Source organism: Scleropages formosus, chromosome 8 (genome assembly GCF_900964775.1).
Source record: "Scleropages formosus chromosome 8, fSclFor1.1, whole genome shotgun sequence".
Taxonomy (NCBI): domain Eukaryota; kingdom Metazoa; phylum Chordata; class Actinopteri; order Osteoglossiformes; family Osteoglossidae; genus Scleropages; species Scleropages formosus.
In genome coordinates, this window is record NC_041813.1 from 1751658 (window position 1) to 1772493 (window position 20836).

The following is a 20836-nucleotide window of genomic DNA, read 5'->3' on the forward strand; positions in this document are numbered from 1 at the left end:
TTTGACCTGTGACGCTGCGGGTGACCTCCTCTGCATTGTTCCCTGTCCGGGTACAGTTTGGACAGTCGTCTGAGTTTCTGTGGCGGCTGGCGAGGGCATACGGCGACTGCCATGACATGGCGTTGAGCACTGAAGAAAAGAAGAGTTACGCAGAGGCTGGTGAGCTTCACTTTCATTTGGTTATTCATGCTCACTGTGAATATACTCAGAAACAGCAGGTGGAGTGGCATTTGAGGGCGCATACCTGAAGGTTGTTGGCTTCAGTGCCATGTACCCTAAAACATGCAATTCACCAAAATTGCTCCAATGAAATATCAAACCCACCAATGTCAATAAAAGCATCAGCTCAAGGCGGTAATAATAATAATGATGATAAATAATCCCTGAATTACACATCATAAATGCCCCAAACTAACTTTTGTCTGTGCTTTTGTATCACCTGCCAGGCCTTCATGCCAATAAAAATGCAAGGAATATTAAGGCATTATGGTTTGCAGTTGCACACACATTTATTTTGGAGACTGGATTACTACATATTTACACACAGGTACACATTAGTGTAATGCGGTTCAGTAATTGGTCAATGGGCACCTAAGGTTAAATACAATCATATTTTGGTCTGTTAGTCCCTATTCACATATCTATAAGTTTGATCCCACGTGACTGAACACATCCTGAATGAGATGAGAATTAGCAGAACTAGCAGGCCTCCCCAACAGGAATAGGTCACACATGCCTCTCCCATGTGCTAACCACTGCTTCCCTTTAATGCATCTGTCGTGAAAATGTATCATGTGCTGTAAGAATTCCAGCAATGTATACCTCACAGATTACCAGGTTGACACACAAAGCTGTACGCCTACCCGTTCTCTACTGTGCCTGTCTGGAGTAGGCTTCCATTTTTAAAATAGCTTTGCTCTTTGACAATAAGCAGCAGTATGAGTCACTGGAGGCTGGGTGTATAAAGTGTGTGTATGATGTAATGCTACTGAGGAAACAGGAACTGCTCCAGAATGAGTTCTTTAAACGGTTATGGAGAGGTAAGCCCATTCTCATCTGAGCTCACCGCTCCGAGAGCGCAGCCTTGGCACACAACCTTAAACGTGGGGCCACGTTCCTGGTCCAGGCTGGTGGCCTCTTTTGGAATTAGAATATTGGAACGGGATTGTAATTGTGGGCATCCTGTACTTTTCTTTTTAAAATACTAGTCCAATTTTAGAATGCGTTTCCCAAGTGTTTTATTTCATTTTACCTGCCCATTGTTTGACTTCGTGTCATTTTAAACTTTGGCAGTATATAGCAAGTTTTGAGCCCTGCACGTTAAATGCAGTCACAAACACTCTTGTGTTGAAATTCTTGCCGGAGCCATTTGTCCTTAATCCTTCTTTTCTAATGCACTTTTTCCCATTTAATGTCTTACTTTACTTAAGGTCTTACTGTTAATTTCTGTAAATAACAACCTGTTGTCAGTGCATGTTTCCTAGGTGGTGTAATATAATCGTTGCTATTTAAAGCACCAGTAGAGCCATGCCTGTTTGTTTATGGGCCACGTAGAATGTTTGTCTGCCAGGAAGTGTGAGAGAAGAATAATGCTCTCCTGTGGGTGCTGCTCTTGGTGTGGTCTGGAGAGCCCTGCATCTTTTCCTCACACGTGTTTTCTAGCTTTGGTTTACTTTGGCCAAAATTGATTTATTTGTTTGCATTTTTTTTTTCTTTTTTTTCTTGTTGTTCCAATGTGAGCAGTTTGCAGCCCACCAATGCAGTCATTTGGTTTTAAGGTGGAATGGGACTACATGAAATTTACAAGAAACTATTTGGTTTATTAAGTCACATTTACAAACAGAATGGAGCCGTGTCATTTTAAAGATATTAAAACTGACATTTTGTGTCTTGTCTTTGTGTTGCTGCGTAACATTGTGTGTGTGTGTATAATTTGTGGAATACCCATGTATTGTCTGTCTGTTTTAAAGAGAGTGTGTGTGTGTGTGTGTGTGTGTGTGTGTGTTTAAAAAGAAAAAAGAAAAAAAACCTCTGTGTGTCCTCCATATTCTTACAGGGAAAAATGTGGGAAATGAAGCCATCGGGGTGAACCCTATGAGTGCTGCAAGTCACCAGTGGTAAGTCTGAAAAATGGCTCACTCAACTTCATGAATTTGCTTATTAAAAATGAATGGAAATGTAAAGTCTCTGGGACATGGTGGCGACCTAGACACTGTATTATGCCCTAAAATATTATCGATGCCGCTGTTTGTTTGGATTTTGAAAGCCATTTAATTCCTCAAAATATTCTTGCAACAGACAAGGCAGGAGACGACAGATGCGGTGCCCATCTGTGAAGGGGTTTTATTTAGTCTCAGTTCAGGGAGAAGGAAGGGGAGGGAAAAGGGGGGACAGGGAATAGGTAGGATGGGAGCCTTGGGTTGGTCTGGACGGTGTCGTCTTTGGGTTCAAATTCGTGCTCGTGCTCATTCTCGTGCTCATCTGCTGGGATTCGCTCTCCTCCTTCGTCTCTCTCTCTCTCTCTCTCTCTCTCTCTTTCTCTCTCTCTCTCACTCTCTCACTCACTGCTGGGCACAGGGGAAGAAATAGATCAACCCCAGCTGCGACCACTTCGTCTCCATCTCTGCCTTCTTCCCCGGCTGCCTCCACATGCTACAATTCTTAAAGGACGAACTTGAAAAATGACAAATTACAGTAAAATTGCTTTGTAGTGATGGTTAGATCAATCTACACAGAACTGAGACATTTGTTGTTGATCTTGGAACATGTCAGGTTGTTATCGGTCCCATTGGTGGGCCTCCTTTATTTAGATTGGCTTTTGAAGAACAAAACAAGTGCCACTGAGGCGATGGTATCGTTACATTGACTGACTTAAAGTAAGTGAGCATTTGAGAGTGACAGAACTCTTGACATCACCTGCAAAGCTACTACTTCCAGCCCTGTACCTTCGGTTGCCTCTGTACAGGCTTGAGGCTTCTGGGTGTACAGTGCACTTCTCCCTTTGCTAGACATGATCTCATGAGCAACTAACTCCAGGGGAACTTGTAATACCTTTTCTTCAAATTTGTCCATCAGTAACCAAATGAACCATTAATGTTGTCTGTTACACCACATGTGGCTTGGTATTGGCCGATTTCATTAACCCAGAGAGAGGTAGTTTGTATAACTATGTCTCATCAAGATGATTCCAGCTGAACGTGGCTGGGAGTCTGCTGCCCTGTGCCCTGAACCGTTACCCTGCCTGTTGTCCATACCTTACGTGGAGATGTCGGGTTTTTCTCTCTTTGTATTAATACTGCAGCCAAAGCCCACACTCAGTATGTGTAAAGGACTTGCATTCCGTGTCTTTCCATGCTGAAATAGTTTTGTAAGAAAAGGCTTTCTTGGCATTCTCTTGGTGTTCTTATCACAACAACGGATATATACAGTACTATTTGGTCCGTTTTGTTCTGGTGTTTCGTCCTCCGAGCATGCACCAGATCTATGGTGGCCCACACCCAGCAGCCAGCAGTGCCCTGGAGAGCTTTGAGGAAGTCTTTATCTTCAACACCTAGGGCTCAGAGTTCTCACAGTTGGAAGGCAGGGCGGAGTTGCATGGATCCTTGATGCTGCTTGTCACACTTGCATGCAGGCCTCCCAGAGATAGCATCGCAGTCCCAACAGGAATGTAAACAGGGGGGTCCGTGTCTCCCATAGATAGCCTGATGGGCTGATCTAAATAAGGCAGCCGTGATTAATGGCTTTTCTTGCCGTTGTATCTGTTGATGTGTGCAGACTTTGTTGTATGAATAAGATGCAGTGGATAAAATGGGATCTTTAAAGAAGATAATGGGAAGGTGCCCAACACCCCTGCTGGTAACATTTGCATTTACTCATTTAGCTGACACTTTTCTCCAAAACAACTTTCAATGTTAAGGTTACAATTATTACAAGCTTACAATTATTTACCCATTTACGCAGCCGGGTAATTTTACTGGCGCAATTGAGGGTAAGTACCTTACTCAGGAGTATTATAGCCACAAGTGGGGATCGAACCTGCAACCTTTGGATCCAAAGGCAGTAGCTCTCACCGCTATACTACCAGCTTGGTTAAATCATGTCACCGCAGTACCCTTCATCCAGGTGTCCTACCTGTCAGTTTGTGCGGAAGCAAAGCTGCTGCGAGAGAATGATGATAGTTTCCATCCGGCATTTAGCAGGACGGTCGAAAGGATAGGGATATACTCAATACTCCACACCTGCATTCTTTGTCTTGAGCACTTTTGCAAGTACTGACACGTCTGCCTGTCGTGCACAAGCTCCTTGGCGGAACACGTGGTCATTTGGACTGATTAAACCCGGTAATTATCCCATTGCATTATTATAGGTCATTGTGGTTCACCAGGATCGACAATGGTTACTTGCTGTTTCAAGATCTGCTTAACCGACTGTGCCCCTGAAGTCCCGGAGCTCATTCTCTGTTTGCTGAACGGAATTCCTTATGGAGGGCAGTTTACGGTGTTGGATGTTTTGCAACACTCTTAATCTGCAACATTCCTGAATTAAGTTTAAAATCAGTGTCTTACTTCTCTAAGCCATATTAACAGTCCAATTATGAAAGGAATTCTCAGACTTATTTTGTTTCACTTGATGTTTAACTTTCTTTGCTTTCAGTGTGACTGGCGGGACATCCACTGCTTATCTGCATGTCTTTTAGTTGGGTATTTAGGTTTAAATGATGGATAAAATTAAGTGTATTCATTAACTACATAATGTATGGTGCAACATGATTGCGGAGCAGTTAGTGCAGATACTTCAGTGCTTGGCCTGTGCAAACAGACACAGGTTTGATCCTTTTTCATTCTGTAGAGTTTGTTTCCCAACATTTGTGTTAGTTTCCCCGGGTTCCCCTTAGAGTTTAAAGATATGTTTCGGGTGAACTGGTAAACCTAGATTGCCCTTATTGTGTATGTTAGTGTGTGTGATATCCCTGCAGTAGACTGACACCCTGTCTAGGCTGTACACTGCCTTATGCTCATTGTTTGCAGGATCCAGTCCACTGCAATCCTACATTGAACAAGTGGTTACTGACAGCAAGTGAGTAATTGAGGAACAAGCCAGGTATAGAGTTGTTGATAAACATTATTATTCGTCTGTTAATTTCTGCACAAGTCCTACAGATGCTTTGAAGAAGTGAATGGGGTTTCAGATGATAACTGCTAAATCTGGTGTGTGCTGTCAAGACCTGAGACCAAGACCTTTAACCCTTAAGGGTTCTGAGGTGCTGGTCACTTCTACCTTAAATGGAAGCGAACATTAGACATTGTGGGAAAACCGTGTAACTACGGGGCACTTTCTGTTCTCACTCTGTGGTGTTCATGACACAGTTGTGAATTAATGTAGAATTTTTGTCTGAGCTGTGCTGTTTCAACGATGCCGGTCAAACTCAAGCATGCCCATCACGGAGTGATGCTGAACACCCACTGTTCTAATGGTTGTAATGGGGAAACAGCCATCATCATTCTAATGGGGCGAAACTCATTGTTCTAACAGATGTTTTGTTCTGTTTGGGTAGGTAACAAATCATCTTGGCCCCTCAACAGTCTTTAGCACAACTGCAGGATTCGACAGTTCAGAACAAGAATGGCATTTACATCATTGCAACAAAACACCTATCTGAACTTTGAAGCACCATCTTTTTTAACTTGCTGATCTCAATTGTCATCCGTCATCCCCACACAGCATAAATCAGATCACAATAATTGTAGTTTTTTTTTTTTTTTTTTACATTCATTCATCATTTTATATTCATTCTTTTTTTTTTTTTTTTTTTTTTAAACAAAGTATCACGTTGTTACCATCGTTTTATGTTTTAATGTTGTGAGACGAATTACATGTTGGAAGCTGTACTAACATAGATCTTGGGCTTCCTGGTCTGGCATTGTGGAGATCATCCTGCCTGTGTTACAGGGTGCCTGGTTTTATCTGATGCCTTCCCTTGAATGGCCCCAGGTTTGCTATGCTGCTTTCCCGCAGTCAAGCCTGCACGCTAGCAGCCGTGTTACATTGCCACACACCAGCATGTTGGGTGCCTTGCGGATTAAGACTTCATATGTCTTAAATCCTTGGTACAGCAGGATTTTTCTTTGGTGCCAAGGACAACATTACTGGCAGGCCTCAAATGCAATGAAAGCAAAGTCCTTTAACAGAATCAGAAAATGTCAATGTCAGAGGTATGCGTTGTTTTCACCATGGACCATTTCCATTCTGACTTTCTCTTCCACATTCAAGGGTTTTTAACAGGTTCTGTAGATATTTAATACAATTGTGCAGATCGTTGGAGACCCAGAAGAAAGTGTTATTCTTGCATGTTTCATCATTGTGCAGAAAGTCTGCCTTTCTTCTTATTCAACAGGAAATATCCACAGTTGAATAGGGGTCACCTACCACTCATTTAGCAGACGCTTTTCTCGAAAATAACACACAACTCTGAGTAAACAAAAGTGCATTTCAAAATGGCTGTAGATGCAGAGAATAGATTGTTAAAGCATACAATGTTTGTCAGATACCACGTGTTTGCAGGGGCACATTATACAAGTAGCTGCCTGTAGATTTAAGTCTAAGATTTAATGGGAAATACAAAGTTGATCAAATCTGTGGTTCTGTTAGGAGATCAGATGAGAAGTGGGTTTGAATGAGATGAGTTCTGCAACTCTTCTTCAATACCAAAAGGGTTTCAGCATTTCTGAGGGACCCACAGCTCATTCCACAGCATTGCAGCCAAAACTGAGAACCTAAGGACCTTGGATCCTTACATTTACATTTATTCATTTAGCTGACGCTTTTCTCCAAAGCGACTTACAATGTTAAGGTTACTATTATTTACCCATTTATACAGCTGGGTAGTTTTACTGCAGCAATTCAGGGTAAGTACCTTGCTCAAGGGTACTACAGCTGGAAGTGAGGCTCGAACCTGCGACTTTTGGGTCCAAAAGCAGTCACTCTAACCATTACGCTACCAGCTGCCTTCATCAGTGGGACCACCTGGTAGCCCAGAGGTGGAGGAGCATCGTGCTCTTGCTGGTGTGCAGGGAGTGAGCAGGTCTTTTAGTTATCAATCTGCCATTCCTTTGAGCTGCTTGTAGACAATTTGTGATCCAATAAGAGAAATAAAAATACGACTCCGGTAGAGAGCTCACTGCCTGGTGTACATGGGGCTTCCGAATGGATGAACTGCTAGTACTTTTTCCTTAAAAAAAAAAAAAACAGTTTCGCATCACTGCAGAAGAAATGTGCATAGAGAATTTTTTTTGTGAGCAGTGCGGAGCTCTGCCTAGAATGTTACGAACTTCAATATCTGCCTCTTTACGTACGTGTGTCCCTGTGTACTTGCGCGCAGCTGGTTGTCCGGACATCTCAGATTGTCCCACGTGTAAATCGAGATGCCTTTTCTCCGATCCCCACTTCCTGCTGCACCTTTTCATTTGAGCCACTTGTCACCCATGTTAATTCCTCGCTGTCAGGCCGGCATTGATGCTGGTGCCAAGAGTAAATAGGTTGATCTCCGTCCGCTGGACAAATAAGAGAACGCAGCTCTTTGTTGCCGCTCTGGGTTTTGCCAGTGTTGCTGGGGTAACGCGCTTCTGCTGCTCTGTAAAACTGGCAAAGAGACAACAGAAAACATGGTACAAGTTCTCAGAGAGCTTCACTGAGGACAGGTTTTTGAGCTGCATGCAGGCATCAGGTGTACTCTCTGGTCCACGGTACATTGGGAGAAGCCCTACAAATACTTCATGTGTGCTTTCAGGAAGACTCTGGAGTGGTTTTTATTTTTGTTTTGAATTTCTCACCCCCCTCTCCACTCTACACGCATGCATACGTAGATGTGTAAGGACCAGGGCTGTGGAGTCAGTACGCAAAACCTTTGACTCCAACTCCGCAGCACTGCCCAAAAGTTGCATATTATTTAGCGGGTCGACTTCTCCAGCAAATATAGGCCTAAACCTATATTACACCTCTGATTTTTGGGGGTCGACTTATACGCCAACATATACGGTACGTTTAGTCTGAGTCGGTACATTTTTTCCAACTCCAGTAACCCAATAATTACTTCCGACTTTGACTCCACAGCACAGGTAAGGACACAGTGCACCTGAATGTGAATCCAACTCACACTGTTTTTAAAAGCTAGCCCAAGGCACAGTTGGTCCTCCTTCCAAGTAGACTCCTGTGTTTAAATGTTGTACGCCTGCCAGACACCTGAATCTTAACTCATTTCTGTGTTTGGCTGGCCGAGCAGGGGGTTTCGTGAGAGAGGAGCGCCGCAGTGCCCCACTGGGACAGTTGAGCGCAATGTTGAATGTTGCACAACGCCTTGGCAATGATACCACCCTCTCCTCGGTGGGCAAACTGACAGCAACTCAAGTCACAAAAGGGGGGGGGGGGGGGGCACATATCTCTCACTTTCACCTCCTTGCTCCAAAGGGAATAAATAAACTTTACAAAGCAAGCAGCTGCTGCTTAGAAAAAAAATGCTGCCTCATTCCCAGTCTAGGGTTTGTTCAGTGTCGCTTGTTTTGAATGAAAGGGACCTACTTTTGGAATACATCACAACTTTCACAGCTTTTTTATCAGCATCAAGCATTTATTCCAACATCTCTGCTACTCGTTCATGCCGCCACAGCTGACGGAAGTCATGCAACCTGAGCCAAAGGCCTTTTCGTCAGTCAACCCGCTTCCCTGTAATCTTCTTTGGGCTGTTATCTTACCCCTGCTCTGAGACGTGGGGCTAAACAGAGTGCACTCGCAGCTCCATACAGGCTCCGGACTGCATCTGCCATGCGTCGTGCGTTAGCAGTGACGGGAGCCTTGTGCAACGACGGTGACGCACCCAACCAAAAAGTGTTCTTTATCTCTGTGACTGATTGCAATGTTCAATAATTTTCTTTCACATTTTAGTGTGTGTGTTGCACTAACTTAGAACAAGGTGTAAGGGTTTAAGTTTTTCCCCCTTTAGATTTCACTTGTTTTTTTTGTCTGTGGTAATTTGTATTATTATGCAGCAACTGTGATGTTTTATGTACCAAGGTTATTGAAAAATGTCCCTGAGTTGCCTCGTTCAACAGTGTAACAGCGGTTGTCCCCCAGCAGTTTGAAGGTGTAGCCCTGTGGTCAAAAGGCTGGTGTTGTGCCTTCGAGCCATTTGCAGCAGCTTTGTGAACCCCAGAACCCCTACTATTCGTTCTCACACACAGCGGCACCGTAAATGAGGATAAAGTAAGCCATTCCCCGCAAGGGCCTGTATGGAGGAAAACCCCACATTCTTGTGAGGGGGGAAGGACTAAGCTTGTTTTGTGCTTCATCGGTCAAGAGGAGACTAGCAGTTTTTGGAGCTCCTTGGCATCAAGATATTTCACATCATGTGCTGACAGCATACAAGGAACACTCACTAGAACCAAATTAAATACTTAACCCTAAAGAAAATACCCTTGCAACCACATCGATGTTGAGCAATTGCATTTACAGCCACCCTTGAGACAGTAATAGTCCCGACCCTTCATTATACGTTGCACCTGGTGTGTAACTACTTTCAGCAACTCTTCCAACTGGAGATAGCACCATAAAGCTTATGTAAAAAAAATACTCTGTAAATCATCTTTGCAGATGTTTCCTTTTAATGCTTAAGATATAGATTTCCTTTTATATATTGTTTGCACATAATTTACTACTTTGATAATCATTTGTTTATGTATTTATTGGCTTCAGAGCGTGCTTATGACCTGTTGACACAGCTGGTTAAGAACTTGACTCAATGGTGCAATGAGAGGCTCCGCTGTGGCAGAAAGGGTTTACGGTCTCAGTCGCAACATCTGTTCCCGACCGTTGCGCCATCAGAAAGTGCACTGTTGTAGCACATGGAGCTGGAGGACGGTGGCAGCAAATGTTGTCTGAGGTTAAGAAAAACAGAAACACCCCTGGGAGTGTATTCTTGAGTTGATTTATTGATTCCAGCAGGGGGCGTCACAGAGCCTGTGTTCTCTTCCTCCCAGGTAGCATAACGATGTCGTGTGTCCGTATTGTAGTAGCAGTGCGTATGAGAGACCTGTTGGACTTACGTGAACTCCGGAGGTGTCGGAACAAAACCGTGGTTAAATCTCTATTTCACTGTGAACACGGTCGACCGTGGAGCGAGATGGAATGTTTTTATTGGAAACCGGTTGATAAGACCGTGCCGATAGCATCTCCTTGCTCCTGTGATGTTACACGCCAGAGAGCTCTCAAAAAGCGAAGGTGATGCAACAGTCCAAATTGCCAATTTGAGAGCAAACAAACACCATTTGCTGCAGCACTGCTGTCATACCCTGTTCTAAGGAAACAAATGTCAACGATCCATCATCATCATGTAGGGTTTTCCTGCTGAGTTTTGCCCTGTTTCTCTCTTGTTATAGAGAGAAGCTTTTGTTGCAGTGATCGCCCTTTCTGATCTCCACCTTTTCCCAAGCTCTCATTTATGGCAAAGAAACCACAGGTGCAAGCACATGACGAAGAGAGGTGGCCAAGGGTTCGAAACGCAAACTTAGTCAAAGTGAGCTGAAGCCCAGCATATTTTGTGGGGGGTTTCATAAATCACGTAATCCACATGTTCTCTTCCATGTGCCTGAAAAATAACCCCCAGCAATGATTCACAAGCATTGTTTTCACATATATAGTTCTTCATCATCTGGCCATTTGAGCAAAGCTTGGATTTCTTCTTATTCGTTTATATGTGATTCTTTTTCACTGTTCGCTCAGTTAGAAGTCGCTTTTCAAATGTGAAATTTACACACAGTTTTAGAATATCTAGATGTCTGCTGAGGTATTAGATGTGCTGAGGTGTATGACTTCTCTAGGCAGAAGGATGGGATCGTGCATAAGGTCTGTTTGCCAAGTTAGAGGCTCCCCTCTAGCAGTCATGTGGGAGGTAGAGGGGACACTGGATAGGCCAGTTCATTTTTCGTTGTTTTCTTTTCATGCCCCAATCCTTTTATACATGTTAGGCCTTTGCTTGTTCATCTCATTAGCACCCATGCAGCGAAAGGTGAAGACAGACCTCCTGCCGCTTTCGGAATATGGGCAGCCAAATAAGGCTTTAACTGCAGAAGCTCCTCAGCACCCAGCCACCCACGTGACCTTTTCACCTTGTGATCCCTTTTCTGAGCGGCGTTTGTACCCTGTTGCTGTGTTTGACCTGGGATTAGCAGCACTGCAATGAAAGGGCTTTGATCGGCCCACATCACTTCTCCAGCTTCCTCTTTATCAGCCCCAGGAGGGCAGCCACTCTCCCACCCTGCTGCTGCTTCATTCTTCTTCATCTTGGCTAAATTAGGTTTTACTGCCCTGGTTTATTCACTTAATAAGGAGTCCCTGTGTAAGGCAGTGCTGTGGGGGAGGGAGGGTGGGGGTGATCACCTCTGCTCAGTCAGCGTCGGCGCAGCAAAGGAGCAGTGTAGAAAGAGTGATGGGAAAGCGCTGTTTGTGATGCAGCATGTCATGTATTTGCAGTGTGTTGAGTGTTTGTGTGGTGCCCAGATGCCAAGGAAACTGGTATGAAAGCTGCTGTCACTCTGTTTGCCAGTGCTGATTTCCGTAGGAGGCCTCAAATAATTAGGTCATAAATCTTTTTCATTGCTCTTGCATAGTTGAATTAATTTATTTTTTTTAACTTGACGCACCAGTCAAGCTGCTCCTTGAAGGATGCCATGTGAACATCCAGCCTTCAAAGGCTTTACCTTTCGCCACCTTTTATCTTCAGGAATTTTACAGCTTAGGAAAGGGGAAATTTGGTGTGCTGTTGAAAGCTCCAAGTGCTCACAGGCATACTGTGCATGAAAACGGCATACACACACACACACTCTTCACAGCATTTACTCACACGGTAGCCTTGCACAGAGGAAGTGCAGGTAATTTTGTATGTTGGTGTCCATGTCCTTAAGTAAGATGAATTTTGAAAAATTAAATTTTTTAAGTCAGCTTTTTTGGTGCACGAATTTTGATGTCTCATGTTTTTGAGTAGTTCTGGCATGGGGGTAGAAAACTGTATGTGTCAGTGCACACGCCCACAGTATATATGTATGAGCAAAAAGGAAATGAATGACACCCTTAAGAGCCGTGTGACGTTTTCTCACTCATGTCCCATTCATACCCTCATCCTACACGAGGCCAGTACGCATGAATGAACGTGGACACAGATCTGAAATGTTTGCAGCCCAACTCCAGCCCAGCTTGCTTGTCTCTCTTCCGCCTTTTTCCGCCAGTCACACTCATTCATTCTCTTCCACAGGTACGCCATCCTGTGTGGACTCCTGTCAGAGTACGAGACGGTGCAAAACAAAATCAAGAACGGCTACCTTTTCAAGGTGCGTGCGTGCTTGGCAGCGGGGGCCCAACAGCTGCAGCAGACTGACTGATGTGCGACTGACTGATGGCATGGGCCAAGGCGTGTGCTGCCTGGGGGGTGCAGGGGAGGGGAGGGGAGGGGGGAGCAGCGATGGTGGGTGTGGAAGGGGGTGGCTGCTGCACGCAAGCCCCAGGGGGCTGTGCAGCACCACAGGAGTGCGGCGTGCCACAATACCATCGCCCGCTAGCATGCAGCTCCAGCACGAGGAGGCCTGGAGTTCCTGCGCTCCTGTCGTAACCACCTGCTTCTGTGTGTAAGCCCGTTCTCAAAGCCAGAACGTAATAATGAGTCTAATTGCATAATGTGAGCGGGATTTCACTGTGGACTTAAGTGACTAAGGAAAAATTGTTGGTAAATTAAGGTCATTTTAATTGGAGGCAGATACTAATTCCTCTGCCACCTGAAGATCACGCGATTGGCGCCGTACACATGGTGGGTGCAAGACATCGGTTTTGTAGTCGTTGCCTTCTGGCGGTTCTGTATTGAATCTTCAGCGACCATGTTTATTGGTGCTTTACCCTGCTATAGTGCTGTGAATATCATTCCACTCGAAAAGGTTGTCCTACACCACAAAAGTTCTGTTTTTCCTCCTTCAGAACACTTGTTTCCAACGAGTCATTGTCAACTCTTGGCAACCAATAAATAGGTTGCTTCCAGAAACGTCTGTCCTCTACTTGTGTTGGAAGGGGTGTTTCCATTGTCTCACTTCTTGATTCATCCATCTGGTTGCTAGTTGTCCTGTTTTTTTTTTTCTTTTTTCGTCACCTTCTCCAAGCATCACGGTCTTTTCAAGACAGTCTTTGCATGATATGTGAGAAGTTCAGTAATCTCTCGTGTGCTTCTCAAGTTCAAGTTTCAGGTTTCAAGTTTATTGTCATAGGTACAAGTACTGTGTACAAGTATCATGAAATTCTTTTTGAATGCTTCTCCACAGAGCATTGAGAGCATCATCCTGATTTCATCGTATCCATATATTTGTTTTCCTGGTTGTCAATGGTATGTTTATAAGCCATGTTCTTCCTGTCTTGTGTTTTGGATGTTCATCATGGATGTTCAGCTTTCACATCCATGTAGTGCTGTAACAGTTGCTTGAACAATTTTCATCTTAATTCTTGTGATAATGTCAGCCCCTTTGAAGACCTTTCCCACAACTTTCGTTGGGCTTCTCTTCAACATACAGTACCTCTTGACTGCTGCATCCCTTTCCGATGATTATTGATCCCAAGACGCAGGAGTTGTCAACAAACTTCTGTCTCTTCACCATCAAAAATTGTCTGCTGCTCTTCCAGTTGTCATGATTTCAGTTTAATCACATTCACAGTCACATTTAATCATAGCCTAGTGTTGTTTTTTATTTTGATTTTTATATATATACTCCCCACTATCCCTTTTCAGTTTCAGGGTTTTCTGGTCTTTCTCGTCCTCATTACTGCAGTGTCGTCTGCATATCGGTGGATTGTTGCTGTTCCTTCCATCGAACCTGTATATGCTTTTCTTTTAATCTGGCTTCTCTTATAATGTGTACAAGATAAACAAGTAAAGAGAAAGTTTGCAGTCTTGTCTCACAATTTTGCCAGTTGGAAAGCATTTTCTTTCTCCATAAGTTATCAGTGTGGCCTCCTGTGTAGTGTACAAGTTCCTCACTGAGGGTGATTGAATGCACAATATTGCCAAACATGTCATTGCAGAAATGAACTTGAGCTGAACTGATTTACAACGCAGTGAGGGTGAGTTGTAGAGCTCTACTGTACTGAGCGTGACAGTAGCAATAGCAGTGCATTGGAGGTGCACAGCAGTGTAAGAGTGTAATGCGGGACCACAGCCCTCAGTATCAGCTGTACTTTCTGCTAGCCAAACACCCCCCCCCCCCCCCCCACCTGGCATGCCCCAGCGTTGGCGTCGCTCAAGCAGGTTATGTAACTGCAGCAACTAGAGGCACTGCACGTACCGCAGACCTTGCCTGTGAGTTTTTTCTGAATCTCTCCATTATCTTTAGGGCTTTCCGACAGGTGAGCTATCAACATGTGGCTGAGAAGTATGCAGGGTGGACGGGAAAACAGAAGGGGGGGTGGGTGGATGGTGGAAGAGAGTGCGCTTTCTGTGTATGCGTGTCTGTGTGTGCAACGTGTTTAACAATACCCACAGCTGTTTCTTAAACAGGATGAGACAGGCACTGTGCAAATCGCATTTTCACCTTTTCCTTTGTTTTCTAGAATCATCTCGACAAAGCTATAGAGCTCAACCCTCAGGATCCCCTCTCCTACTACTTGCTGGGTCGGTGGTGCTATGCTGTAAGTGGCTCTGTTTTTCTGCAGGCCTCTTCCACACCACTTCAGTGAAACTGCCTCCTAGAGGTTGAATGTGCAGCACTTAGCTGACATTGCACTTCTATTCCTGAACTGCCACCTTTATTTTGATTAATAACTTGTATTTAGTGCACATTTTTTCCTAGGACAATTTGCAATGAAAGTACACTACACCTGGCTATTTATTATTCATTTGCCTACTCACACAACAGAGCAGTGTAACACATATACTCATTCATTCGCACTTTTGCATTTAGCATCACCAGTTTGCCTAAATCACATGTGTTTGGATTGTGGGAGGAAACCAGAGCCCTGGGAGCAAACCCATATGGAAACAGGGAGAAACATCAACCTGGTGACTGTTGGTCAGATTTCACTTGACAGCCCTTACCTTAGCTCTGCCAGTAGTGTTATTCAAAGACACAAACACATACATACATAGAAACTGAAACTTCAAGGCCAAATATGACTGATGCTTAAGAATAACTGAAAGGAGAGTCATTTTAACAGTGAAAAATAAAAGTGATGCGTGCAGGAGCTGTATGTCAGTTTGCGGAGTTCCCTGTCCACAAGTTAAGTGACACTGTTGAAACTGAACCGCTCACCCTGGGAAAGTCAATGCTGCAATGGCATCATACCGAGAGCACCTGCATTCACTCAGATCCTCCCACATCATCTTCTTCTATCTTGAAAATGAAGCTTTGGGAATTGAGAGATGTTTACAAACTACTTCCTTCACGAAGGCAGTGTGGTCACCTTCGTGACATTGTTGAACATTACGTCACTTCCTGGCACTGACTGCGTTCCACATACTTTTTATAATAAGAGTGGTATTTGTGGTTTTGTCATCTGCAGTGTAGTCGTCCTCTACCGACCTCTCTGGTTTAACTTGCTTACAATTCATTATTTGGTGCTTCCTTCCTGAATTTAGAAGAAGCATGTTTACGTGTTTTAGTTGGTTTACAAATGTTTTTCACCAAAGCAAACATTTTATACATTTATACTGAGCCAGTTCAGTTAAACATTTTTAAGGTGTGCAACAGAAAAGCGTCACGAGCCGGTACGATTCCACCGTTCTGTTTTTATCACAGCAACATGCCACTTTTTTCTTTCCTTTTCTCCTGACGATACACACTGTGCAAGTGGTAGCCCAGCCGTTTCACTGTAGCTCATTTTCTGTTTACGCACAGGTTGCCCAGCTGTCATGGATAGAGAGGAAGGTGGCTGCTACCCTCTTTGAAGAACCTCCACATGCAACGGTGGAGGATGCTCTGAAGAACTTCCTCAAGGTAACTTAACTGCCTCTAGCTGGGCGATCAGTCAGTGTTGCAATCAGAAAAGCTAGTTATTTTTTTCTTGTTTCCTTGCACCAGAGCAGCGCCCCTTGGATACATGTTCCTCTGGCGTTCAGTCTTTTACATGTGTATAAGATTGGGTGACACACACATGCATGCACGTGCTTGTGAATGCTTTTTCTTTCACCGTCGGTCCAACACTGCTGTACCCCAAGCTGTCAAACTTGCGTGACAATGTGCAGTACGACCCTGTGCGCTCAGCGTCGGTTCAAGATTTGAACCCTTTGCTCACTGTTTTTTTTTTTTATTTTATTTTTTTATTTTTGTTTTTTTTTTTATTAATCCAACCCCGTGTGTTTACAGAGACTCAGGCTTTGTTCTCACAACCCTACATGTTTATATAGAGGAATGAAATTGCTTCTGGCCAGGATCCGCATGCGTGAGTCTCCTTCACGTCCTGTGTATTTTGCTCATCAATTTTATGTAAGTGGTTTGTGTCGAGACTTGTTACTCCTCGCCTTAGGACTTTGGGGGGGGGGAGCGGTTTGACTTCAATAAACACGAACAACATCTGTGGCAACTCTGACGTGTGAAAACAGTGACTCCCATATCGCTCACCTTCCTCGCCGAAGTATGCGAGCCTTGTAGAGAGTGACATCTTTGCTGTAAAATAAGACTTGAAAAGTGATCTGTGATTCTTACATTTCGTGTACTGTACATTCAATAACAATAGTCTCTTTCTCCTTGTGTTATTCCACATCCAGGATCAGTTAGCTCACACTTAATACAGTTCCTGGACCATTTATGCAGGTATCCTATATTGATAGAGGCTTTGGAATGAGGCCCAGGTTGCATTTAGCTGTCCTGTCGTTCCATGGCTTCCAGAAAATTCCCTGTCTTTCCTCTAAAATGCACACATTAACTTTGAGTGAGCCTGGAGTTTTTCTTTCGTGTGAGGATTGCAGATGTAATATTTCACTGAAGTAGAAGGCACTGGCGATGTGTCAACGGATTATGTGGTTCATTTAATTCCCAAGGAGCCAAGTGTGTGCGATTGGGGTTATTCCACCGTTATCTCCCATGAACATCTTGCGTGCGTTCATCACTTTCTGCATGACAGGCTCTTGGACATCGCATTCAACAAGGAATCTTATGGCGACAGTCAAATCAATTTTATTTCATTTCCCTTACACAATGAATTGTTGCGTTAGAGTTATTCAAAGTGTAGCAATGATTCATTACCATCAGCCATCGCAGCTTTGTCACGATTGTTTATCTTGGCTAACAGGTGGAGGAGATCCATCCAAAATATTCCAAGTTCAACTATGTATTTTTAGCTAAGGTAAGTGAGACCTTCATGTGGGTGTTTACTTTGAAACAAGCTCCATTTCATGCGTTTGCCTCATCAGTGTGATCGTCTCCACTTACTCCTCCTCCTCATTTCTGCATGTTTGCAGTATTTAGCCATATTTACCGTAGGAGCATCTCTGAAAAACAGTTACTCTTGTGCATTGTCTTTATAGCAGTCTCGTCTTGAGGTCAGATGTGGGAAGATGTTATTTGCCTCATGCAATGGACTTGGTGTGTTGTCATCATTTTCTGTGAATGTTTCTTTCTCAGTGTTACAAGGACCTCGGACAGAGAGGGCCGGCCACTAAAATGTGCGATGCAGCTTCCGCCATGCAGACAGTTTCCAAAGAGGTGTGCTCCTGCCCACTGCTCGACACTACTTTTACTGCACACTTTGCTTGTTTTTGTCCCATCTTGTCCAGTTCAGCCAACACATATGAATTTCTCCATAATTAAATTTCTGCTAAATTCGTAAGAAGACGACAACCTGTTCGTAAATACGCTGTACCCTAACTTCGTAAATATCCTACAAGTACATATTGCAGCAAGCCTTGGGATATATTAGTTTTATCCAAAGAAAGGATAACCGTGTTCACTGAGTTTTTGTTTTTCTATTAATATACTTTTTAGAGATCCATGTGTATCACTGCTTAATGCCTTCAGTGTTTCTTGTGCCTTTTCACACTGGTTTCTGCCCTTAATCTTCATTTTTGTTTCCACGGTTCCATCAGGCAGCATTCCTGAGAGCAGGACTTCACAGTAGTAGCGTAAATACGAACTCATGCAACAAATAGAAACATTTGTCCTTCACTTTTACTAACAACTCAAAGATCTCCTTGCTGTTTGAGCTTTGTCTCGTAAAAATTGATCCATTTTCATCATTAAAATACAAACATTTGGGCTTCATTTTTTTCAGGCCCATTTTCTGATTATAAACCTTTAACATTGTCAATAGTTAGTTTGTTCTGGCCAAGGAACATAAGTACAGTTTACCCTGCGGAAGGGAATTTAGCCATTATAATGAGGTTGAGGTCATAGTTATTTTTGTAGGAAGGCTCACAACATTTGGGATGTCTCTTAGCGAGAGATTTCAATTAAATAATTGGCATGTAGTGTTGTGTCCCCTATGGCTAGGAAAATTGTGGGTTTGGTGCCGATCCCAGTCATACCAGCAACCAAATGAGGACCGTTGTTCCTGTGAGCTTCGCTGCTCAGTGTACCGGACGTTATTCGTCTGCAGTCGGCCTGTGAATTCATTGCTTCTTTGTCATTCTTCCCTCATGAGTGACGTGGCAAAAATTTTGCTCATAAATATTTTGTGGCATTAATAGTGGTACAGGAATGCATCCAGCGAACTGTCTGCCAAAGCTGAATAAACAATAAACAGCCCGTATTCAATTGTATTTTCTTACAGGATGAAGAGGCACAGAAGGAGCTCGAGTCTCTCATCCCCTGTCTTACTTTTTGATAACACTGAAGGACACAGACCCCTCTGCATACAGAATGTATCCAGAAATGAAGCGTTCATTCCTATGACCGTGGCCTTCATTAGGTCAGATGTTCTATATAATTTTTCGGCTCGTGGGAGGTTACAGTAACCGGTAGCTGCTTGTCACAGGCATGAAGGACCAGCTGCAACAATTTCTGTTTCTTTGCATGAAGAGACTGTGTTTTCGTGCACAAAAACACACGGGGCATTATCATATTATCTACGGAATAAGAAATTGCACTTTAGTATTTCTTCGATAAATAAAATTCAACTGGTAACATCCTACAGCAATGACTTTTTCCCTCCATACCCCACGTTGCATCATTTCAGTGCAGTGGCCTGTCACACTCTTTGGGTTCTCATTGAAGGGATGTAAAAATGAACTAAAATTATACCAGAACTTTATGGGTTTCCTGAGGGAATACTGGCTACCGGGCAGCGCGGTAACACAGCGGTCGTGCTTCTATCTCACACCTGGACTGTTCGGGCCATAGGTTCAAATGTGTCTCAGTCTGTCTGGAGTCTGAATGTCCTCTCCGTGTCTCTCGTGTCTCTCCTCTCTCTCCGTCCCTGTGGGTTTCCTCAGGATGCTCCGTTTCCTCCCACAGTCCAAAGGCATGCAGCTCAGGTGAACTGGCAAAACTAAATTGCCTGCCGCATGCGAATTGTGGCCGTGTGTGCGCGCGCGCTCCCAGTGATTCTGGGACTGGCTCCAGACTGCCACACCCCTAACCCAGGACAAACTCCTGGCTCCGTAGAAATTTCTATACCATATAGAAATCCCCAGTGTGTGTGTTTTCCAAAAAGTTCCTTTTAAGCACTTTTTAAAGTTGATTCTTGAAAAGAGGTTCTATATTGAATGTGGGGAAGCGTAATCTAATATCATACTTTTTAAAGTGTGTTTTTGGGTGATCCTGCTTGGTTCCTTTACTTAAAGGTGCCCAAGGTTCTTACACCCTTTCGGCTATGGTGTGAAAAGCTCGCAGCCAGTACTTTACAGACGTTACCGAAATTTACGCATTATTACGTTATTGTCTTTTTTCCTTTTTGTTTACTCACTGTGTGTTTTTCCACTCTGCAAGCCACATTTTGCTTTGAAAAGGGAAGAAGACTACACTGCACCTCAGTGATGCTGTGCTCAGCAACACTCCGTCCTGTTATAGCAATGAGGTCACTTTCCCAGAAGAATCTGAGGGGAGTTGAAATAAAAACCCATGGGACATAATAAACTCTGGCAGGACCGATTGGGTGTCATGCCGCAGTGTGTTACGAGTGTATCTTCTCCCTCGGATTATTTACGGTGCCACATATTAATATACTTAGTGCCACAAGTTAGGAATGAAGAATCATCCAGCGCTGAGTAAAGAGAGAAAAAACTGTAGTAATGCTTAAGTTTCAGAATTCTCTTTTACACTAATATTTTAAAGCCCATCCCTAAATTACCATCTCCATAAAGATGCACAGTGTCCTAAATTTAATTTGATCTAAGTGTTATGGGCTGTATACTGTATCTATATATAGAAAACTTCGTATATTCGTGTTTCTAGTTTGTTTTCTCACCTTTTAAGATGGGTGTTCGGTGAAATATAGAACTACACTCGCTTCCTTTTTTGGTCTTTGTATGATTATTTGGATTTTCATTGGGACGTTTTAAAGGTTTGTTATAATAACATATCTAGAATTCTGCAGAAGAACAGTTGTGAAATTGGTTTCATTTGGGAAATGCTTACAGATTTTACTTACTGATTCTTATTTGTGATGTTGGGATTTTGTAATCTTCCAGCCTCATGAATGTATTTTTGTTTGTGTTTTGTGGATTTGTGATTTCTCACATATTGAATGATATACGAATGAAAAAGTTCTGTTTTTTATAGTCTCTACATAGCAATTGTCAACTTTATTTTATACTACAAATGTGTATAAAACTTTTATTTTTCAGAATAAAAATAAATATCTTCATGATTTAACTTTTGTTGCGTGT

The 20836-nt window shown here is 43.3% G+C and overlaps 1 protein-coding gene across 3 annotated transcripts in view; it reads left to right on the forward strand.

Moving 5' to 3' along the window:
• rmdn2 (regulator of microtubule dynamics 2) overlaps nucleotides 1-20596 on the forward strand; it is a 36962-nt gene extending 16366 nt beyond the window's left edge. For 2 of the 3 annotated variants that reach the window (XM_018738137.2, XM_029254166.1), the window contains exons 4-11: nucleotides 57-159; nucleotides 2057-2117; nucleotides 12299-12374; nucleotides 14629-14706; nucleotides 15912-16010; nucleotides 17305-17358; nucleotides 17637-17717; nucleotides 18781-20596. In XM_018738137.2, coding sequence (XP_018593653.1) covers nucleotides 57-159; nucleotides 2057-2117; nucleotides 12299-12374; nucleotides 14629-14706; nucleotides 15912-16010; nucleotides 17305-17358; nucleotides 17637-17717; nucleotides 18781-18834 — 606 coding nt within the window. In that variant the 3' untranslated portion in view covers nucleotides 18835-20596. Of the gene's footprint in view, nucleotides 1-56; nucleotides 160-2056; nucleotides 2118-12298; nucleotides 12375-14628; nucleotides 14707-15911; nucleotides 16011-16379; nucleotides 17359-17636; nucleotides 17718-18780 lie in introns of those variants that run through there. The other variant, XR_001965435.2, reaches the window with a different exon arrangement.
• The last annotated feature ends 240 nt before the right edge of the window (nucleotides 20597-20836 follow it).